This window comes from Gossypium hirsutum, chromosome D02, assembly GCF_007990345.1.
Source record: "Gossypium hirsutum isolate 1008001.06 chromosome D02, Gossypium_hirsutum_v2.1, whole genome shotgun sequence".
In the NCBI taxonomy this organism is placed as follows: Eukaryota; Viridiplantae; Streptophyta; class Magnoliopsida; order Malvales; family Malvaceae; genus Gossypium; species Gossypium hirsutum.
In genome coordinates, this window is record NC_053438.1 from 70437273 (window position 1) to 70454993 (window position 17721).

At 32.1% G+C, this 17721-nt stretch overlaps 2 protein-coding genes across 2 annotated transcripts; one reads left to right on the forward strand and one right to left on the reverse strand.

Moving 5' to 3' along the window:
- Positions 1-723: 723 nt before the first annotated feature.
- LOC107908781 (probable LRR receptor-like serine/threonine-protein kinase At2g16250) lies at positions 724-4771 on the reverse strand. Its single transcript, XM_041089240.1, has 4 exons — positions 2160-4771; positions 1878-2006; positions 1712-1737; positions 724-1518 (listed from the first exon to the last, which is right to left on the reverse strand). Exons 1-4 carry the CDS (start codon positions 4019-4021, stop codon positions 971-973), a joined length of 2565 nt encoding a protein of 854 aa, XP_040945174.1. The 5' UTR covers positions 4022-4771; the 3' UTR covers positions 724-970.
- Positions 4772-10128: 5357 nt separating this feature from the next.
- Positions 10129-11098, forward strand: LOC107908782 (glycine-rich RNA-binding protein GRP2A). The gene is made up of 2 exons (XM_016836048.2): positions 10129-10354; positions 10610-11098. The coding sequence occupies exons 1-2, from the start codon at positions 10241-10243 to the stop codon at positions 10943-10945; spliced, it is 450 nt and encodes a 149-aa protein (XP_016691537.1). The 5' UTR covers positions 10129-10240; the 3' UTR covers positions 10946-11098.
- The last annotated feature ends 6623 nt before the right edge of the window (positions 11099-17721 follow it).

Consider the following 17721-nt stretch of genomic DNA (forward strand, 5'->3'; position numbering starts at 1 on the left):
AGCCCTATCTCTCCATACACCCAACATGAAACATGCTCGTCTTTCTGATTTCTCTTCATAGCAAAAATGGAGTTCAAATGGAAATGCTAACATCTTTAACTTAGGATTTACTTGAAGAAAACAGGAAAAAAAAAAAAAGGGCAATGTTCTTCTTTATTTGGATCAAACCTACTGTCGTTCTTAAAGCTTAAAATGTTTCTTCAAAATTTTACTTGTGTCGAGCAGTTTTCTCCTCAACCCTTATGTCTGGAGCAGGTAGACTAACTATTTATTGCTTTACATAATGGAGTGTCGGAGCATTGTATAATGAATATGTTGTTTCAGGTGGAGAGAGGTGACTTTTGACTTATGAGTATGGGGGACAAGGTGAGGTGCGGTGGTGGATGGGGGGGGTTAGATTGGGAAACGTTACTTTTCTTTGTTATTATAAATAAATAAACCGTGACATCAGATGATTCCAGGGTCTAGTGGTCAGGACATTGGACTCTGAATCCAGTAACCCGAGTTCACATCTCGGTGGAACCTCTTATCTCCTTATTTTTTTAAAAAATTGTCAATTCTAATTGTTATTAACGGATCTTTCAATGGAATCCATGTTTGTCTGTTTATCTCCTTTGTATCTTTCAATGGAATAGTAATGCATGTCTGTTTGTTTATATCCTTTATATATATATATGTGTGTGTGTGTGTGGATACACTTGTATCACCAATTTCATGACCATATAAATAACACTCTTTTTCTCAATTTGTAATCCAAACAATTTACATAACAAAAAAAACAAAGATCAATTACAGATTGAACTGTAAAAAGCTTGTCTTAAACCCTGAAAACAAGCTGTCGAAAATCGAATCTGAAAAAAAACAATCGTATATGTGCATATTGGAATCCCGATTTACCTTGTCGGGTACCAGCCAAAAGGTCTCATTAACAAAAAAGAATAAAAGAAACAAAATAAATCTTATCTGCTAGTTACGACGGGAGTCTTTCGGTTTCTTGTGGTGGTGGCTCGGGGAATATGAATATCTCCTTCGAATGGTGTTTATGGGAAGATGTATGGTCGGCTCCACCTTCAGCTCTAGTGGTGGAGGCTGCTATATCGGAAGAGCTTCGAAGCCAGCTACCGAAAAGAGCAGCGTTCCATGAACCTCTAGAGGATGTTGTTCTAAGCCTTGCGGAGCTTGAATGATCCTCCCTAACTACCCTTAATGGATTTTCCAAAGCTTTGAGAATGTATCTCATTAGGGGTCGCCTAGACGGTTTCAAGTTGAGACATGATCTAGCCATGATGGCCATGGCCCAGACTTCTTCCAATAGATCCTCGTCCACGAGAAGAGACGGGTCTAAAATTTTTGTCACAAGTTCTTTATCATATATACTGATATATGGTAGTGTTTGTTCTAACCATTCCTTCATCTCGGTTTCACTTGATGCATTCATGTCTAAGTTACCAGTTACCAGTCCAAGTAAAACCATCCCGAAGCAGTAAACATCATATGCACATAATGCCGTAGAAGAATCTAGCCATTTTACAAATAAAAAAGGAAATTTCAGCAAAAGCTCAAGGATATCACGGCAATAGGTGCTGGTTCCTATACATGCGACCATATAAGAGATGGAACAAACACATTGGGCCTAATACGATAAGAAATCAATGAATGGTGATCGAGATCTAAATAAGCTTGAACTTTTACAAACAAAAAGTACACGTACCTGAAGAACCCCGTTCCGGCGATGACCTGCATGCAACAAAGAAAAGCTGTATGAAACCCTTTATCAAGTAAAACTTGATAGATTTTGTTCGGAACAATAAAAATTCAAAAACAGGAACGTAGATAAATTCATCATGTGAACAAGGACGACCCTACAGAATACTCACCGTGGCAACTGCAGTAATCTTGTAATTCCATTTTGACGGCCATCGTCTTCTTGAAGACAGAACTTGGTCAAGCTCCCTAGTCGTACTTCAAATTTATCATCGAGGAGTATACTACTAGCTCGAACATCTCTTCAACAACATAAAAAAGAACATATTGTTGATACAAAGCAGATTTATAAACACGGAAACATACAAAATCTTCATCATACGATAGTTTGCCTACATAAAGCGCAACTAAATTCGGAAATTTAAGCATAAAAAAAGGGAAGCTGAAAAAAATACCTATGGACGATCGGTGGTGTGCATTCATGATGAAGATAAGAAAGGCCTTCGGCAGCTCCTATAGCGATTTTCAATCTTGTTATCCAATCTAACGACTGTAAACCATCAGTTTCTGAATTGATTTTCCTGTACAAAGAACTCAACAAGTCCCCGTTCGGCATATATTTATAAACCAATAATTTTTCGTTCTCTTTCTCCAAGCAGTGTCCCAATAGGGGAACCAGTCGTGTATGCGTAAATCTGTTAAAGAAATCCAATTCTGATAAGTACACTTCCTTTTTAATCGATTGCAAATCAACCCTTTTGATGACAACAGGAAGCCCACTTTCTAAGATACCCTTGAAGAGATCCCCAGAATGGCCGTGCTTGATGAGGTTCGCTTCAGTGAAATTACCGGTGGCTTGAAGAAGTTGCTGATACGTAAATAGATCACCTAGGCTCGAAAAATTAATAGCTAATCCAGGCGAAGGAGGTGTTGTTTCAGCACAGACTTGTCCTACATCAATCCCTCTATGACTTACTCTCCTTCGTGTATGGACACGTAGGACTAGCAATAGAAACAACGTTAGTAGCATGATAAATCCGGCTCCGCCTAAAACCGCAGCCAATATAATTCTATTTCTGTTGCTGTTACTCTTCCCACTTTCGGGAGGTGGAGGCCCGAAATTATCGAAACTCAGGCCCCTCTCGCCATAGAATGATACACAATCTGTCAAAGTCCTCTGATTTGACACGTTTTGGAGACAATTAGTACCGAGAGATGCATTGCCAAGCACAAAATCTGGAACACTGCCTTCAAAATAGTTTTCCGACAAATTCATAGAACTGAACCGTCTGAGTACAGTCGTGAGACTTCCATAAAACTTGTTCCCGGAAATGTCGAGTACTGCAGCAGTGGCATTATCATACGAAGCAAAATTCGGCAGCTCGGTGGTGAAGTTATTCTGAGAGATATCGAGCAGGTTCAACCCTGATATTGACCATATTACTTCAGGGAGTTCACCAGTGAAACTATTGTTTCTAAGGACTATAACCTGCAACAAACTTGGAGATCGGAACAAATTGACCGGCAACAACCCAGTGAGACCGTTGTTCCCTAAGACCATTCTCTGCAAATTCCGTAAACCACTAAGATCCTCCGGTACCAACCCTGACAAACTGTTACTGCTGAGATCAAGGTCAACCAAGCTATCGAGGTCACCAAGTTGTGCAGGTATCGAAAACCTTAAACTATTGCTAGAAAGATTCAAAATTTGTAGTTGCGAAAGTGCCCCAATGCCAGGAGGAATCGACCCGGTAAGCAAATTATTCGAAAGATCAAGAACTGAAAGGCTTAACAATCGACCCAAACTCGAAGGAATCGCCCCGGTAAGCCTATTATCCGACAAATACAGAATACTCAAGTTACTCAAATTCCCAATACTCGAAGGTATAACACCAGTGATATTACAAGACCTGAGATCCAACACTTGTAGTGTCAACAACCGTCGGCCAAACCAATCCGGGATCGAACCAGGAAGCAAGAACTTAGAGGCATTAAAAGAGACCAAACGCGTAAAATTCACAAGGGAATCGACGGCAAACCGCGGGTTTTGTGTACCGACAGTTGTCCTTCTAAACCCGGATATGTTAATCCCAAAAACACTACCGTTTTCACATCGTATACCATTCCAACTCGAACAAGGATCAACTTTTCTAGGCCAATCCCTACTTTTAAGCCCCAAAGATGATCTAAGTTCAAACAAAGCTGTAAACTCGATACTCGAACTCAGTCGCTGCTCGACTGTAGGCTTGAACAACAGCGACAACAACAATAGATAAAATAAAACTAAAGCTACCCCTATATTTCTCTGATCCACCATGGCTCATAAAACCCTAAACCCAATTCTCATATTATCTTCTATACATAATATGCAATGAGAATTTAACAAAAATAAAAGAACTAATAATAAAAATAATTTCTTACTTAGAACCCAATAAAGCTCTTACCTTGCTACACAAAAACTCATACTTTTTCTTTTTGGTCCAAATCTCTATCAACTTTTCTTCATCTACTTTGTGTGTGTGCCTGTGTGTGTTTTTTAATTTCTCAATTCTTTCAGTTGACAAAATAGACAAAAATGAAAGTTTGAATCAATAATTAGTAAAAAAATCTTAATTAATTAATTAATCAATCAAGGTTGGTCAAAAACTAAAGTGGTGGACTTTGAACACTCTGTCTCTTTCCTTTTCAAGCACTGACAAATCAACTTATCATAAAGAAAAATAGAAACTTTCAGAGAAATAGCAATAAAAAAATAAGGTAATAAATTAAACAAGGAATAGTAAAAGAGATTGAACCGGTGATGGGGATTGAAATCTGAACCGGTGGCACCATTTTCGTCTCACGACAGAACCAGGTCCGGCGCCGTTAATCTCGTTTAAAGCCGGTTATATAACCAAAGCTTCAAACATTACATTCTCTGTCTTTTTTTTCATTGTTTTTGTAAGAAAAAAAGGGATTTTTTTCGTGAATTCTTTAAGCTGAATTTGTTTACGGAAACTCACTTTACTGCTAATTGTTGACCCAAAAAAATACAGAAAGATCCTAATTTTTTAACAGTTGTTTTGGTGCTGGAATTATCTGTTCTTGCTATTTAAGCAAACACGTTTTACTTTTCCTTAAATTTTTTGGGTAAAATTTGGTTTTAGTCCCTTTATTATGCTCAAGTTTAGTTCTAATCCCTGTATTTTAAATTCTCAATTTTTTTTCCTTTAAAAATATTACTTTCAACTCATTTTATTGTTTTATAATTAATTATAAATATAAAAATAATTTTATTTTAATAATTAAATTTAAATAAAAATTATTTTTATTAAAATTTTAAACAATAAAATATGTCTTTTGGGTAAACCAAGTTTAAGCTCTAGTCTGAATTTTTTTTTGGAATAACCCTCGACCGTAGTTCATGAGCACCTTTAATTGGAATAATTTTTATATATATATAATATATTAATATTTTAATTATTTAGACTAATAATATTATAATAGTAGTAAATGTAAAAATGTAATTATTAAAATTGTAATTACATCTTCTCGTAATTATAAGAAATTTTAATGCCATCAAATTGGAAAATTTTAATTACATTTTGAAACATAAATTAAAGCCAGGTATTAAAAATTTAAAATATACTCAATTTAGTGAAATTTATTGTTAATAATATTTATAAAATGTATTGCAATTACATCCAAATTTATTTATTTTTAACCCTATTTTGAATTTTATTCAAGTTTTTTAGTCAATGCAAGGAGTAGGTGGTTGTGAGATTTTTGCTTGCTTGAATTATTTATTTATTTATTTATCTTAAATATATTCTTATTGAATATACATCTTTCCTTTGACTAAGTTTAATCTTTTTGTTGGGTTTTGATAATGATGAGATAATGGAATAATTTATTCATATTCAAACTCTATGTACTTTTATTTTATTTTAATTATATTTTTATTAGTTCAAACTCTACGTAATACTTACAAAAAGCTACTTTATTTTAGTTAATGAATTCATGATTGGGGATTCAAAATCGAAACAATATAAGAACTAAAAATGATTAAGTTTAAAATTAAGAACCAAAAAAATTACATATTTGAAAAAGTAAACAAACTATAAATGATCAAACTACAATAGAGAGACTAAATCCAAAAGAAATACATAGTACAAGTACCTTTTAAAAATTTGACCTTTTTTATATATTATAAGAAAAAAGAAAAGTAAATTGGATGGTGTCTTTGTCGTCCTCGTCCTCGTCATCATCATCATCATCATCTTGATTTGTCGCAAGAGATTGGAATATTATCTTCAATGGTGTCATTATCATGGCCGTTTATTATTTTTCAAATTAGCTAATTAGATGAATAGATAATATCCTAAAAGTAGTCAACAAAAAAATAAGGGGAAATTGCAAAGCCGGTCATCCAATTTTCATAAGTTTTTATTCAAGTGTTGAAAATAAAAAAAATTGTAAAATGAACACTCATGTTGCATAATTTGATCATTTTAATCACTTGAAATTTTTGTAATTAATAAATAATTTATATAATTTCCATCTAAATATTAGAATTTCCACATCATGATGATATGGAAATTCCAACTCTCTCCAAAAAGATTAAATGTTTTTAAATCTATCCCGATTTCCAAAGAGTGCTCCAACTTTACCCATTTTATCATCATCCCTCTTATCTTCATAATTAATAGATTTATATGATAAAAAATCATATCCATAGTATTTTTTTAAAATTAGATTTTTTATATTTTTATTCTTGATTTAATTTATATTCTTGAGTCAGTAACGAGTTCTCTTAAAAATCTTTTTTTTTCGCGATGAATTAATCTTTCTTTTTCATCAGAATCTCATTTTGTTAAATCTTTGTTTTGAGCCAGATAGTGTTGATTGACTTTATTTCGCCATTGTCTTGGTACTAATTTTAGCTATATATTTTGAATTAAATCATATTGGTAATGGCTCCTTAACCAGTTTTTCCATTAATTCATTTCAGAATGCCAAATGATTTTCTGTCTTAACCTATAATGATGTCTTAATCTAGAATGAGATACTCCTTGTTCTTCAAAATAATCTTTTATTTCATTTTTAAGAAAAAAAGATGTTCCATGATATTGAAGGATAGATTTGAAGGGCGTAGTTAGAGGGGTTGGCAGGGGCTCTACCTCCCTAAAATGGCAAATTTTTCATTTAAATCTTTTAAAATTTTTAAAATTTTAAATTAATAAAGGTAAAATTACAGTTTGCCCCCTAAAAATGATAAAAAAATATTTTAATCATTTAATAATTATAAAGATATAGGTTATTAAAATGATGAAATTATATTTTTACTATCATAAAAATTACAATTTAATTTCGGCCTCCTAACAAAATTTTATGGCTACACCCCTGTCATTAGCTCCGCTAAATCTTTAGCAAAAGTCAATTCATGGTTGGAAGCTTGCAAGCCATAAGCTTTGGCCTATTCCAATGGTGTGCCCTCCTCCACTCTCAATCTCAAACCCATTATCAAAACCTCATAAAACACCATAAATCAACCCAAACTTAATTCCACCAACACCATTGTCCACCCTTCAACATCCATACCCAAAGTTACAGATGAATCAACCCCGCTTGTTTTTCTATTGATAGGCTAGATTGTCGGTTGAACGTTAGAAAAACTACCAAAAATGGAGCCTTTCCCCTATATCCTAATACCTCATCCTAGACTAGTGTTTTTCCTAAATGGTGGATTTTTTTAGACTTTTAGTCATCTGTATTCCCCTCTCTTAGTGTGTTAATAATAAGTTGGGAAAGTCAAATCCATCAAAGAAGGAAAAACTAGTTTGAAAGTAGTCATTGAAGTCCTTTTAGTTGAATGGGGTAAGGATAAATAGAAAGCAATCTTTGAATTTCTTTGATCCAGCCTACAACCCAAATCTCCATCATTAGGAAAAATGAAAAAGCCTTAAACTAGAACTTGAAAAACAAAAAGGAATAAATTAAATAAAAAATAAAACATAAAAAAAAAAGTTGTTTTGAAAGATGATCGATTGAACTAAGTCTTCAGTGCTCTCCTTCCAGATCCTGACAGTGGGTTCGATGTCAAGAATGAGAAGAATAACACGCCTCAGAACCCAAGCAATCGAACAGTCAGAGAAGGAGATCAAAAGACATTAACTCTCGATTTCAAAGTAAGATTTGAAGAGTTTATGTCGGTTTAGGCATAACTAATGGGAGATTTGAGACGAGGAGGAACAGATGAGAGTTCTAGTGAGCCTAGTTATTGGAAAAAGACCATCAAATGCGATGACGATAAGTTGGAAGTTGCAAGGGTACCTTTAATTCTTTATTGTATGGTTGTGACCTATGGTGATTGAGGCCCTATAAATAGAGGGCATGCATTAATTTTTTGGTATTTGAAATAAAAGTAGAATTATCCTTTAACATTTGTATATACTCTTCTCTCTTGTTCATACTATAATTCTTTTAGTTTTATTATACGTTATCAACACGATCTTACTCAGAATGATAGTTTTTTTATTGACTATCAAATTTATCTTCCATGATTTTCAATATCTTAGATGACAAGATGCAAAGTTTTTATAGGAAGTTTCTTTTATTTAATGTTTCATATCTAATTATATTTTTTGCTAATTCATGATGAATTGTAATTTCTCTGGTTAACTTATTTTAATTTTTATATTCTCAATGATGGTGAAAATTTTGATATCATTATCTATATGAAATGGGGAAATAAGATTTACTCTCAAAGTTTGCTATTGATAAATTTTGATTGGATTTACAGTCTACTATTAGAGTTTAATTTGTTTACTTCTTGATAAATTCATCAAGTCTCAACATTGAACAAAAAAGACGCATCAACTTAATTAGATCTCTACTTTTACATTATTTTCTCAATAATAACATCTTTAAATATTAAATCGACTGAAAATGAATATTGACTGACTTATTTATATCTCTATAGTATGCAATTTTGTGTTGATAAACCAATAGACTTATGATTGTTGGTAAATCAATGAATTTTATGATTGTTCGGATTTAATTTAGTCAAATAAAGATTGAGTTCCCCTAACGCCTCTTCTTAAATTGGCTATAGAATTTGAATATTTTCAATACACGTACGTGTGTAAAGACAATTTTTGAGGAGTGTCTAAATTGATTTTTGGGTCGATTCTAATCTAGGATTTCAAGTTTAATTGTTGTGATGTTTAATTATTGAAATTGTTTTAGTTTAAAACATTTTCATAAACTTACAAAATGAGAATTACTATATTAATTTGGCCATTGACATTTTTATGGACCTTGTTTGTATTAATCAATTGTTTCATAAGAAGTATAAAAAAAACTCGTGTGGTTTGATTTTACGAATATCTTATATTTTGCCTACTGTACAGAGAAACTTGTTACTTTTGTAAAGTTGTCAAAGGTAATTCATACGCTTTATATTATTCCATTAATTAATTATGTAGAGAAATGACATAAACAATTCTAAAAGGAAAAGATCAATGAACATAAACAGTTGAATTTTGAGTTGAATTTCATGCACGTTTGCAATGATGCATATGAAAAAAATTGCTAGTCCTTACATTATGTCTGATTTTGATGTTTAATATGTGTCTTTTATTCATACGTTTTATTTAGTTTTGTCTCTATACATTACCTAACTAGTTATTCTCGACGGTTAATCATGCAAAAAGTTTATGATAATATTTTAAAAAATATGAGTTGCATTATTTTATATCTTTTGAAATTTAGATTTTTGATAACATATTAATCGATGTTACTTTTATTTGGGACTTTCAAACATGCTTGATTGATTACTCGAGCTCAAATTTTTGTGACATTAATTTTTGTTTAAATAAATAATTTATCAGCATGAATATAAATATATCTAATAAGATTTGATTCATTTCTTGAAGAGAATGTAAATTGGTGGCGTAATAATAACCACCATAAGAATAGTCGTGGTACTTTTGATCACCACGGGAAGTTAAAACGTACAAAACAAAAAGAGTTCTAAAGATAATATATTAAATGTACAAAATTAATTCGAAGCTCTAAAAAAATTAATAAATTAAATCTATTATATTGGGTAATAATTTTGTAGTACAAAACTACCGCTTTCTCCTTTAGTTTGTACTATGCAATGGTAAACTAGAAGTTTACTATTTCATATATATATTTATTAGTTGAAATAATCGATTAAACTATTCCGGACATAATCGATTAAACCATTCCGATCAATAATAATGCGATAAATGAGAATTTACATGGATGATTTCATTTTTTTTTAATTATTTCACCTCATAATAATAATAACAACCATATACTATTATTATTATTATAATTATTATTATTATTAACCTACAACCAAACAAACCAGAAAATAAGTAACCATAGTTAACCTCACTCTTCTTTTTCCCTCTATAAAAACTAGGTCTAGATCAATTCATCTCTCATTCTCTTCTATCTCCAAAGTACCCTTTACATTTTCCCTTTATTTCCTTTGCCGCCCCTAGGGTTTTATTACATTCCCCACATGGCTTCTGCAGATGTCGAGTACCAGTGCTTCGTCGGAGGTCTCGCATGGACCATCAACGACCGTGCTCTCGAAGAAGCCTTCAGTGCTTACGGCGAGATCGTCGATTCGAAGGTCCGTTTGTCGCAGTGATCGGACTCCAGATCTGACTCGAATCCAACCCGACCTGGGCCTCCATGTCTATGATCTGTGATCCTTGATCTGTTATTTTGTGTTACTACTCGATAATCTCTTGTTACTATTCTAATCTGTTTTCTAAAGTCTCGCTGGTACGTTCCATCTTCATACCCTCTGGGCCGAAGATCGATCGATTCTAACAATTTTTAGTTTTTTTTTGAGATTTTGTTGATTTATTTATTTTTTTCTCAGATCATTAACGATCGTGAGACTGGAAGATCCAGAGGCTTTGGCTTCGTTACTTTCCGTGATGAGAAATCTATGAAAGATGCTATTGAAGGAATGAACGGTCGGAGTCTCGATGGAAGGAATATAACCGTCAACGAAGCACAATCTCGCCGAAGCGGCGGCGGCGGTGGTGGTGGAGGATTTGGAGGAAACGGTGGGTACAACCGTGGAGGCGGTGGATATGGTGGTCGCCGTGAAGGTGGATATGGAGGTGGTGGTTACGGAGGTGGACGCCGTGATGGTGGTGGATACGGTGACGGTGGATCTCGTTACTCAGGTGGCGGCGGTTCTTGGGCTTAGGTTAAGGCGTTTTAGGATTTGAGTGAGCTTCGGCTCTTATTTTAGGGTTTAATGGGTTTGTTTGTTAGTGTGTGGTTTCTATCGATATTTTTTCTTGTATCATCAGGAGTTTTAAAACATAAAAGTGGAATGAAGTATATGCCTTCTTTTCAATTCATTGCTTGTGACCTTTCTTTTTTATTTTTATATGATGAGTGGAAAAATAAACAAATAAGCATTTCTTTAAATAAATAAATTGATTAAATAAATAAATAATAATTTCCAAGGTGAGCTAGCTGTCAACGCCGGTACGGCGGTCTCTCAGCGGATTTTTCAGTACTTCCTTTTCTCTTCCTCCCATGCAAGGCGGCGCTGTTATTAAAACCTATGGTTTTTGTAGGGTTTTGTCCTTCGTAACTTCTGATTTTGAAATTATAAATTTATTTTATATTTTTTTTACAATTTTATAATTTCTTTTAAATATTTTTATGCTAGCTAAATTTAACGTTTTAAACATTAAAATTAAATTTAATTATCTAAAATTAGATTTAACCACAATTTTTGAATCGGAGTTAAGATTTATGTGTCCGGTATATGTTAACTCAACTCATGAACATCTTTGTCCGGCTTATAGGTCCGGCAGTAATGATGAGGCTCCAAGAGTGTGACAAAAATAACCCAATTAGGCCCATTATATGGACTATAGAAAATTTAGGTTTGGGTTGAAGTTTTTGCATCACTGTCTAAAACACCACCAATAAATTCTTTATATGGAAATAAGATTAATGGTATCATTTGGTACTTAAATTTAATTTCAACGTTTAATTTAGCACATTATTTTTTATTCTAATTTGGCACTTGAATTTAGCTTTAAAGTACAATTTGATATCCGGGTTAAGCAACATCATGTTGCCTGACAAATATACTATTATAAAAAAAACATTAAAAAAAATTCAAAGTACCAAATTAAATGTCGAAGCAAATTTGTTCTCTTTGACTCTTAGATTCTCCATTACTCTTGTATGAGGATCAAAATGAAAGTTTGTGACAAAAGTAAGAAAGGTCACCAAAGCAAACTAGGTAAAAACAATAAAAGCCACGAGTGGAACAAGCACAGTGAGTCAACCCTAGTTAAGAGATGCCGGAGACGGAGCACCACCACCAATCCCTTCAAGCCATACTATAAGCGAAAGCAGTAGAGAAAAAGCAAAGCAAATAAACGGAATAGTAAAGAAAACGATAAAGGAAAAGAGGAGCATGGTTGAAGAAAGGAAATAGTGAGTTGAGGTCGGAAAAAAGGGGGCTGCCACAGGCACAAAACCCGGCTATATTTTTCGAATTTTGAGATTTTAGTCCTGACAAGATGTAGCAATTAAATTTATCTGATTAAATTTTACAGTTAGTCCCGTATTATGTGTAAGATTGTAGATTTAGTCCATATTCTCCAATTGAATCACTCTTAGTTTTTATATTTTTTAATTTTCGAAATTTCAATTTTAATGCAAACAACAGTTGTTAAATTTATTAACTGGTTTTTTGTGAGTAATAAGTGAAAATAATAACCTAACATTTGATCTAGACTAAAATTTTAAATTTCTAAAAGCACAAGGACTAAAAATGATCAAATTAAAATACAAGGACTAAATCCACAATTTACACATAGAAAAAAAACATCTAATATAGGTTAAATTATGTTATTGGTCCATATACTTTACGAAAGTTGTGGATTTAATTTCTACACTTTAATTTGATCCTCTTTAGTTTTTGTACTTTTCAAATTTTAAAATTCAATCCTCACCAAACGATAACTATTAAATTCATTAAGTTCTGCTATTTTAAAAATCTAACATGAAGAACATATTATCAAATTTGTAATACCATGTCAACTTATTATTTTCACATATTACTCATTAAATATCTAGTTAATTGGTTGACAAATGTCATTTGCGTCAAGATTTAACTTTCAAAATTCAAAAAGTACATGGACTAAATCTATAACTCTCGCAAAGTACAGGGATCAATAGTAGAATTTAACTGATATATTGATTACAAAATAACGAAACAGACACGAAGCCGTCATTGACTTTTATATATGCACTTTAGGGAAAAGGACAGAACAAGATCAGCATAAGAACATACGAATCTTTGCCCCCCACCATATCTTGCTTTGGTCTCTTTGAATCTTCCAACATTAGAATCAATGTACGATGAAAAATACCAATGTACAATTTTTGTATAAAATTCCAATACCATATATATATTATATATACTTCTTCCATGCTCTAATTCATAACTCGAAACCATTTAGATGAGATTAATTATGATGAAATGAAAAACTTTCACGATATCATCATTTGATGTTTTTGACAAATACAGGGACAACGTTAGAGATCATAGAGCAAATTGTAATTTAAATCTAGTCTCTTCGAGAGGAATTTTTAAGATAAAAGTATCACGGAGACCTTTATATTAAGAGTCAGGTTGTATTTTAGTTTTTTTTTTACTTAAAAATGAGTAAATTAATCATTGTATGTAAGATCAGGGAGCAGTATAATCTTTTTTGTTAAAAACTTCACCATACTGTTAAAATTGACATGGTATAACGTGCATCTCATTGTTGACGTACGAGAAACAATTATTAACAGTAGAAATGAATGAAATTTTTATTAGAATGATGAATTTACTCTTTGATTTAACGTATATTGATTAATTCACTTATTTTTTAAGTAAAGAAAGTAAAATGCAATCTGATTTCTTATATAAAAATCTCCATGATACTTTTACCAATTTCTAACTCCGCCCATATTTTCTATGAAAAATTATGAACAAATATAAGAATTTAGGGTTAAAATCTCCAACTAATCTCATTATTTTATCCATTATCTATTTGCAATTTGCATGGGCTCGTGTCCTCTTGCTACATCACATCTTTTACATTTTATATAAGCCACATATATACATGTATCTACCAACTTTTCAATGCTTCTTTCCTTAGAAATGGGAATCACAAAAAAAAAAAAAATCAATCCAATTGTACCCAAAATATACTTAATTTGTGATATGAATTTATATAACAACCCTACCCTAATCTAACAATATTGATTTTACCGATTGAGTTTTAATTCGATTGGTATTGGTGTTATTGTTAGTGTAGGAGGTCGTGGGTTCGATTGTGCTAAGATACATTATCTTCCTATTTAAGGTTGTGGAAGAGCTATGAGTAATTCCAAGCATTATTTAAAAAAGAACAAATATGATAAAAACTTATAATAAGATTAATATTAGAAAACAATAATAATTTTACGATTTATGATATTCGTTACGATAATTTCGAATAAAAAACACGTCAGCAATTGCAATTTAAATCCAAAAATGCCTAAAGTCATATTCATACAATTATTGCCATTTGCCTTTGCATATTCCCTCCTATATACCCCTATACCTTTTGTTTTCACCCCCCTTCCTAGGCCTTCCCTTTGCAAATAAAATAATTCAACCAATTGGGAAAAAAAATATTCCATTCTCCCAAATTTCACTTTGTTCAAAGATTAAATTGAAAAGGGAAAAAACCCATAAAAGGCACTAATTTTATTCTTCTCACTTGAGTTTATATCTACGAAATTAACTAAAAATTTGACTAATGCAAACGCATTTATCAATTAATAGTATAGTTAAGATGAGCAAAGATATCATTCCTACAAAGACTAAGAGTACTAGTAATTATTATCTTTCTACTATTTAACCGAATAATTTGAGTGATCGATTTAAAAACTAAAATTAACTAAATTATTTAACTAACAAACACGACAAAGAACGATTCAAGAAATTAATCGATTAACAACCAAGAAGCGAAATAATACCCAGGAAAGAAATCACCTAAAAGGCCGTGTGGAATGGGTCATCCTGTGTGGCTCTTGTAGCTTGCTCCAATTTTTCAATCTTTGCTCGTTTTTCACTTCTTTTGCTTCCAAATGCTCTATTAATTATAAAAACATGAATTTAAAGGATTAGGAGCATAAAATTCACAATTAACATTGAATAATCTCCCAAAAACGCATTAAAAACGAGGTTAAAATATTTTAATTTTAGCGCTTATCACGAGTCTAAGCTATATATAGTCAAAGTAAGTTGTAACTTTTGCACCAATAAAAAAAAATTCCCCACAATAATTATAATTTGGGGTCTTTGAATTTAATAATTAAGTTTTGAAACATGTAGAGTTTCTTTGATCCGTTTTAGCACATGAACTTAGTAATTAAGTTATCTTAGTATCTCAACTTATATTCTTTAAAAGTGTGATAATATAATACTTTAATGGAATCTAAATTCAAGTATCAAAATAAAAAAATTTGTCAAATTTTTATCTATACCGAAGTGAATTGAAAAACGAGTATAAATACTAAAATGAACGTAATTACAAAACTTAAAGGCTAAGCATTATATTAATATCGTAATTTACACAAATAAAGCTACAAACACTTCTTATAAATTCTTTAATCCGAATAATTTTAATATAACCAAAAAATATCTCACTTAAAAAAAGCACAAAAAAAAACCAATAGATTTTTTTCGGGTGAATGACACCCAAGGTGATTAAGTTTGTATTTTGGTTATTCAACTTCAAAAAGTTATAAAATGGTTAATAAACTATTCAAAACTCAAAAGTTTTTATTTAAATCACTGGGTTGTTAAAATTGTTGCTTTATAACCTTCTCTGTTCACACCGTCTGCACTGATTAAAAACTCTCATTCTCCTTCTCTTCTACAGTTTATTTTTTTCATGAAATAACTTTGAACGTTACGAATCTGCAAACCAAAATCCAAACAACTTTCTTCTCTAATATTCGAAATTGGCTGTCAGATCGACTTGGAACTAAGGTATGTTCTTCAACTCATCGATGGGTACTAATCCACAGTATTGATCATTGAATTGTTGCTTGGAGCTTGCTAGCATGTCTTTTCTTAAAAAAAAAAAACAACCCGGTAACTTAAATAAAATTTTTTTAACAGTTCAATGATAATTTTGTAACTTTTTGAAGTTGAGTGACCAAAATGTAAATTTACTAATAATTCAACCACCGTGGATGCAGTTTACGAAGTTTGAAAGGCTTGAAATGATTAACAAAATCATTGCAAAAAAGGGCAAAAACACAATTGGACTAAAAGGACCACTTAGCCAAAGAATGATAAATATTCCATGAAAGTTGTGGGGAGTAACTTTCAACCAATCATCACTGTGAGCCCCCCATTTTATGTGAATGTGAGAACCCTTTGCAACTTGAACACTAGCTGGCCATTACCTTATTGTGTGAACCAGTGCTGGTTGGTATAGGGTAAATCATCAAAAGAATAATGTGTGATCACATTGAAAAAAATCCCAGAAAAAAGAAAAACCCGAGATCTTTGCATCGTCGATGGATCAGACCGGCATCACGAAGGAATCGTCGTCGATTATGAATCTTAAAATCGAAATTCTGCGGACTTTACAGTGAGGGTCTAGTTGCAGGATATTTAGTGATGGCATAGTAAGGTCCCTATAGGTTGGGGCTAAACTATATACTCAACTTGCATAGGCTAAAAACATTACCATGGTATCACTCCACCGTCCTACCAATTTTGATGCTGTCTTTGTGGATTTTGACTTGTTATTCCAACCAAGATATTTAGCTTCTTTTCTTCCTCGAAATTGCTTCGAAAATGTCGTCCATCGCGTTTTCTAAAGACGGAATCTAAGGGTACATGCAAATTGTTTACGCAGTTTGGATGATGAATCACTTTTGTTCGGAGTTATGTGCAGAGAAATGGTCTGTTAATCCGACTGTAAGTAAATAAACTGATATGGATTTTGAACAGTCTAAGACTCCTTGTGAATGCATACTTGTTGCAGATACCAAATTATTGGGTATAAGTTTCTTAGAGGTCCTTACATTAGAAATCATATTATATTAAATTAAAGAGCAAATTAGTCCTTTCTATTAAAAGTTTTATCCATTTCAGTGGTTGACAGAATAACTAAATAGTTACACTTGACGTGCCAAGTGTACCTCAATTTTTAACAAAAAAGACCAGTTTGATCTTTAATGTAATGAATAGAGACTAGTTTGCTCAATTTTTGAACAATATTTGGTATTGTAGACCTGAAGTCAGTTCAGGTATGGTTATGGATCTTTGGAGGGAGGTACAAAGTAACAAAGGACATGGACCATCCTAAAACAAATTTAAAATAAGGGCAAATAGTTCAAATCAAATTTCCATTAAAAACAACAATAATTACTGTACTACAAGGCAATAAAATTGAAGAACATCTATATCTTTTTTTCATATACAGCAGTGTTCTGTTTTATTTTTATCTGGTAACAGCTTTTGAAGTGTTCTGTACATTTAGGACCATACAATAATTTACCAATGTACTGTTGTGTTGATGCTATGATCTCTGTGTTTTTTTTTTTTTTTATCATTTGCATGTCTTTAAACTAAATTAACAAGATAGATCTTGAAAAACATGTAATGTTTTTTTTTTCCTCCCATGATTGAGATGAGAAATACAACAACGGGGAAAAATAGGTTTTCGATTTTCGATTCAACAACGACACCATTTTCCAGGAAATCAAACAGCCCCCAAATTGTAAGAAAGAGTATCATTAAAACTAAAGAGTCCAAAACTTTACTAATAAATCACATGCCTATTAAAAAGGCTAAAAGGTTAGAGGTTTAATTGAGCATAAATTAAAAGGCTAAAAGGTGCTGACAGTATGTTAACTGCAAATTAGCAGATGTTTAAGTGTGTAATATTTTTT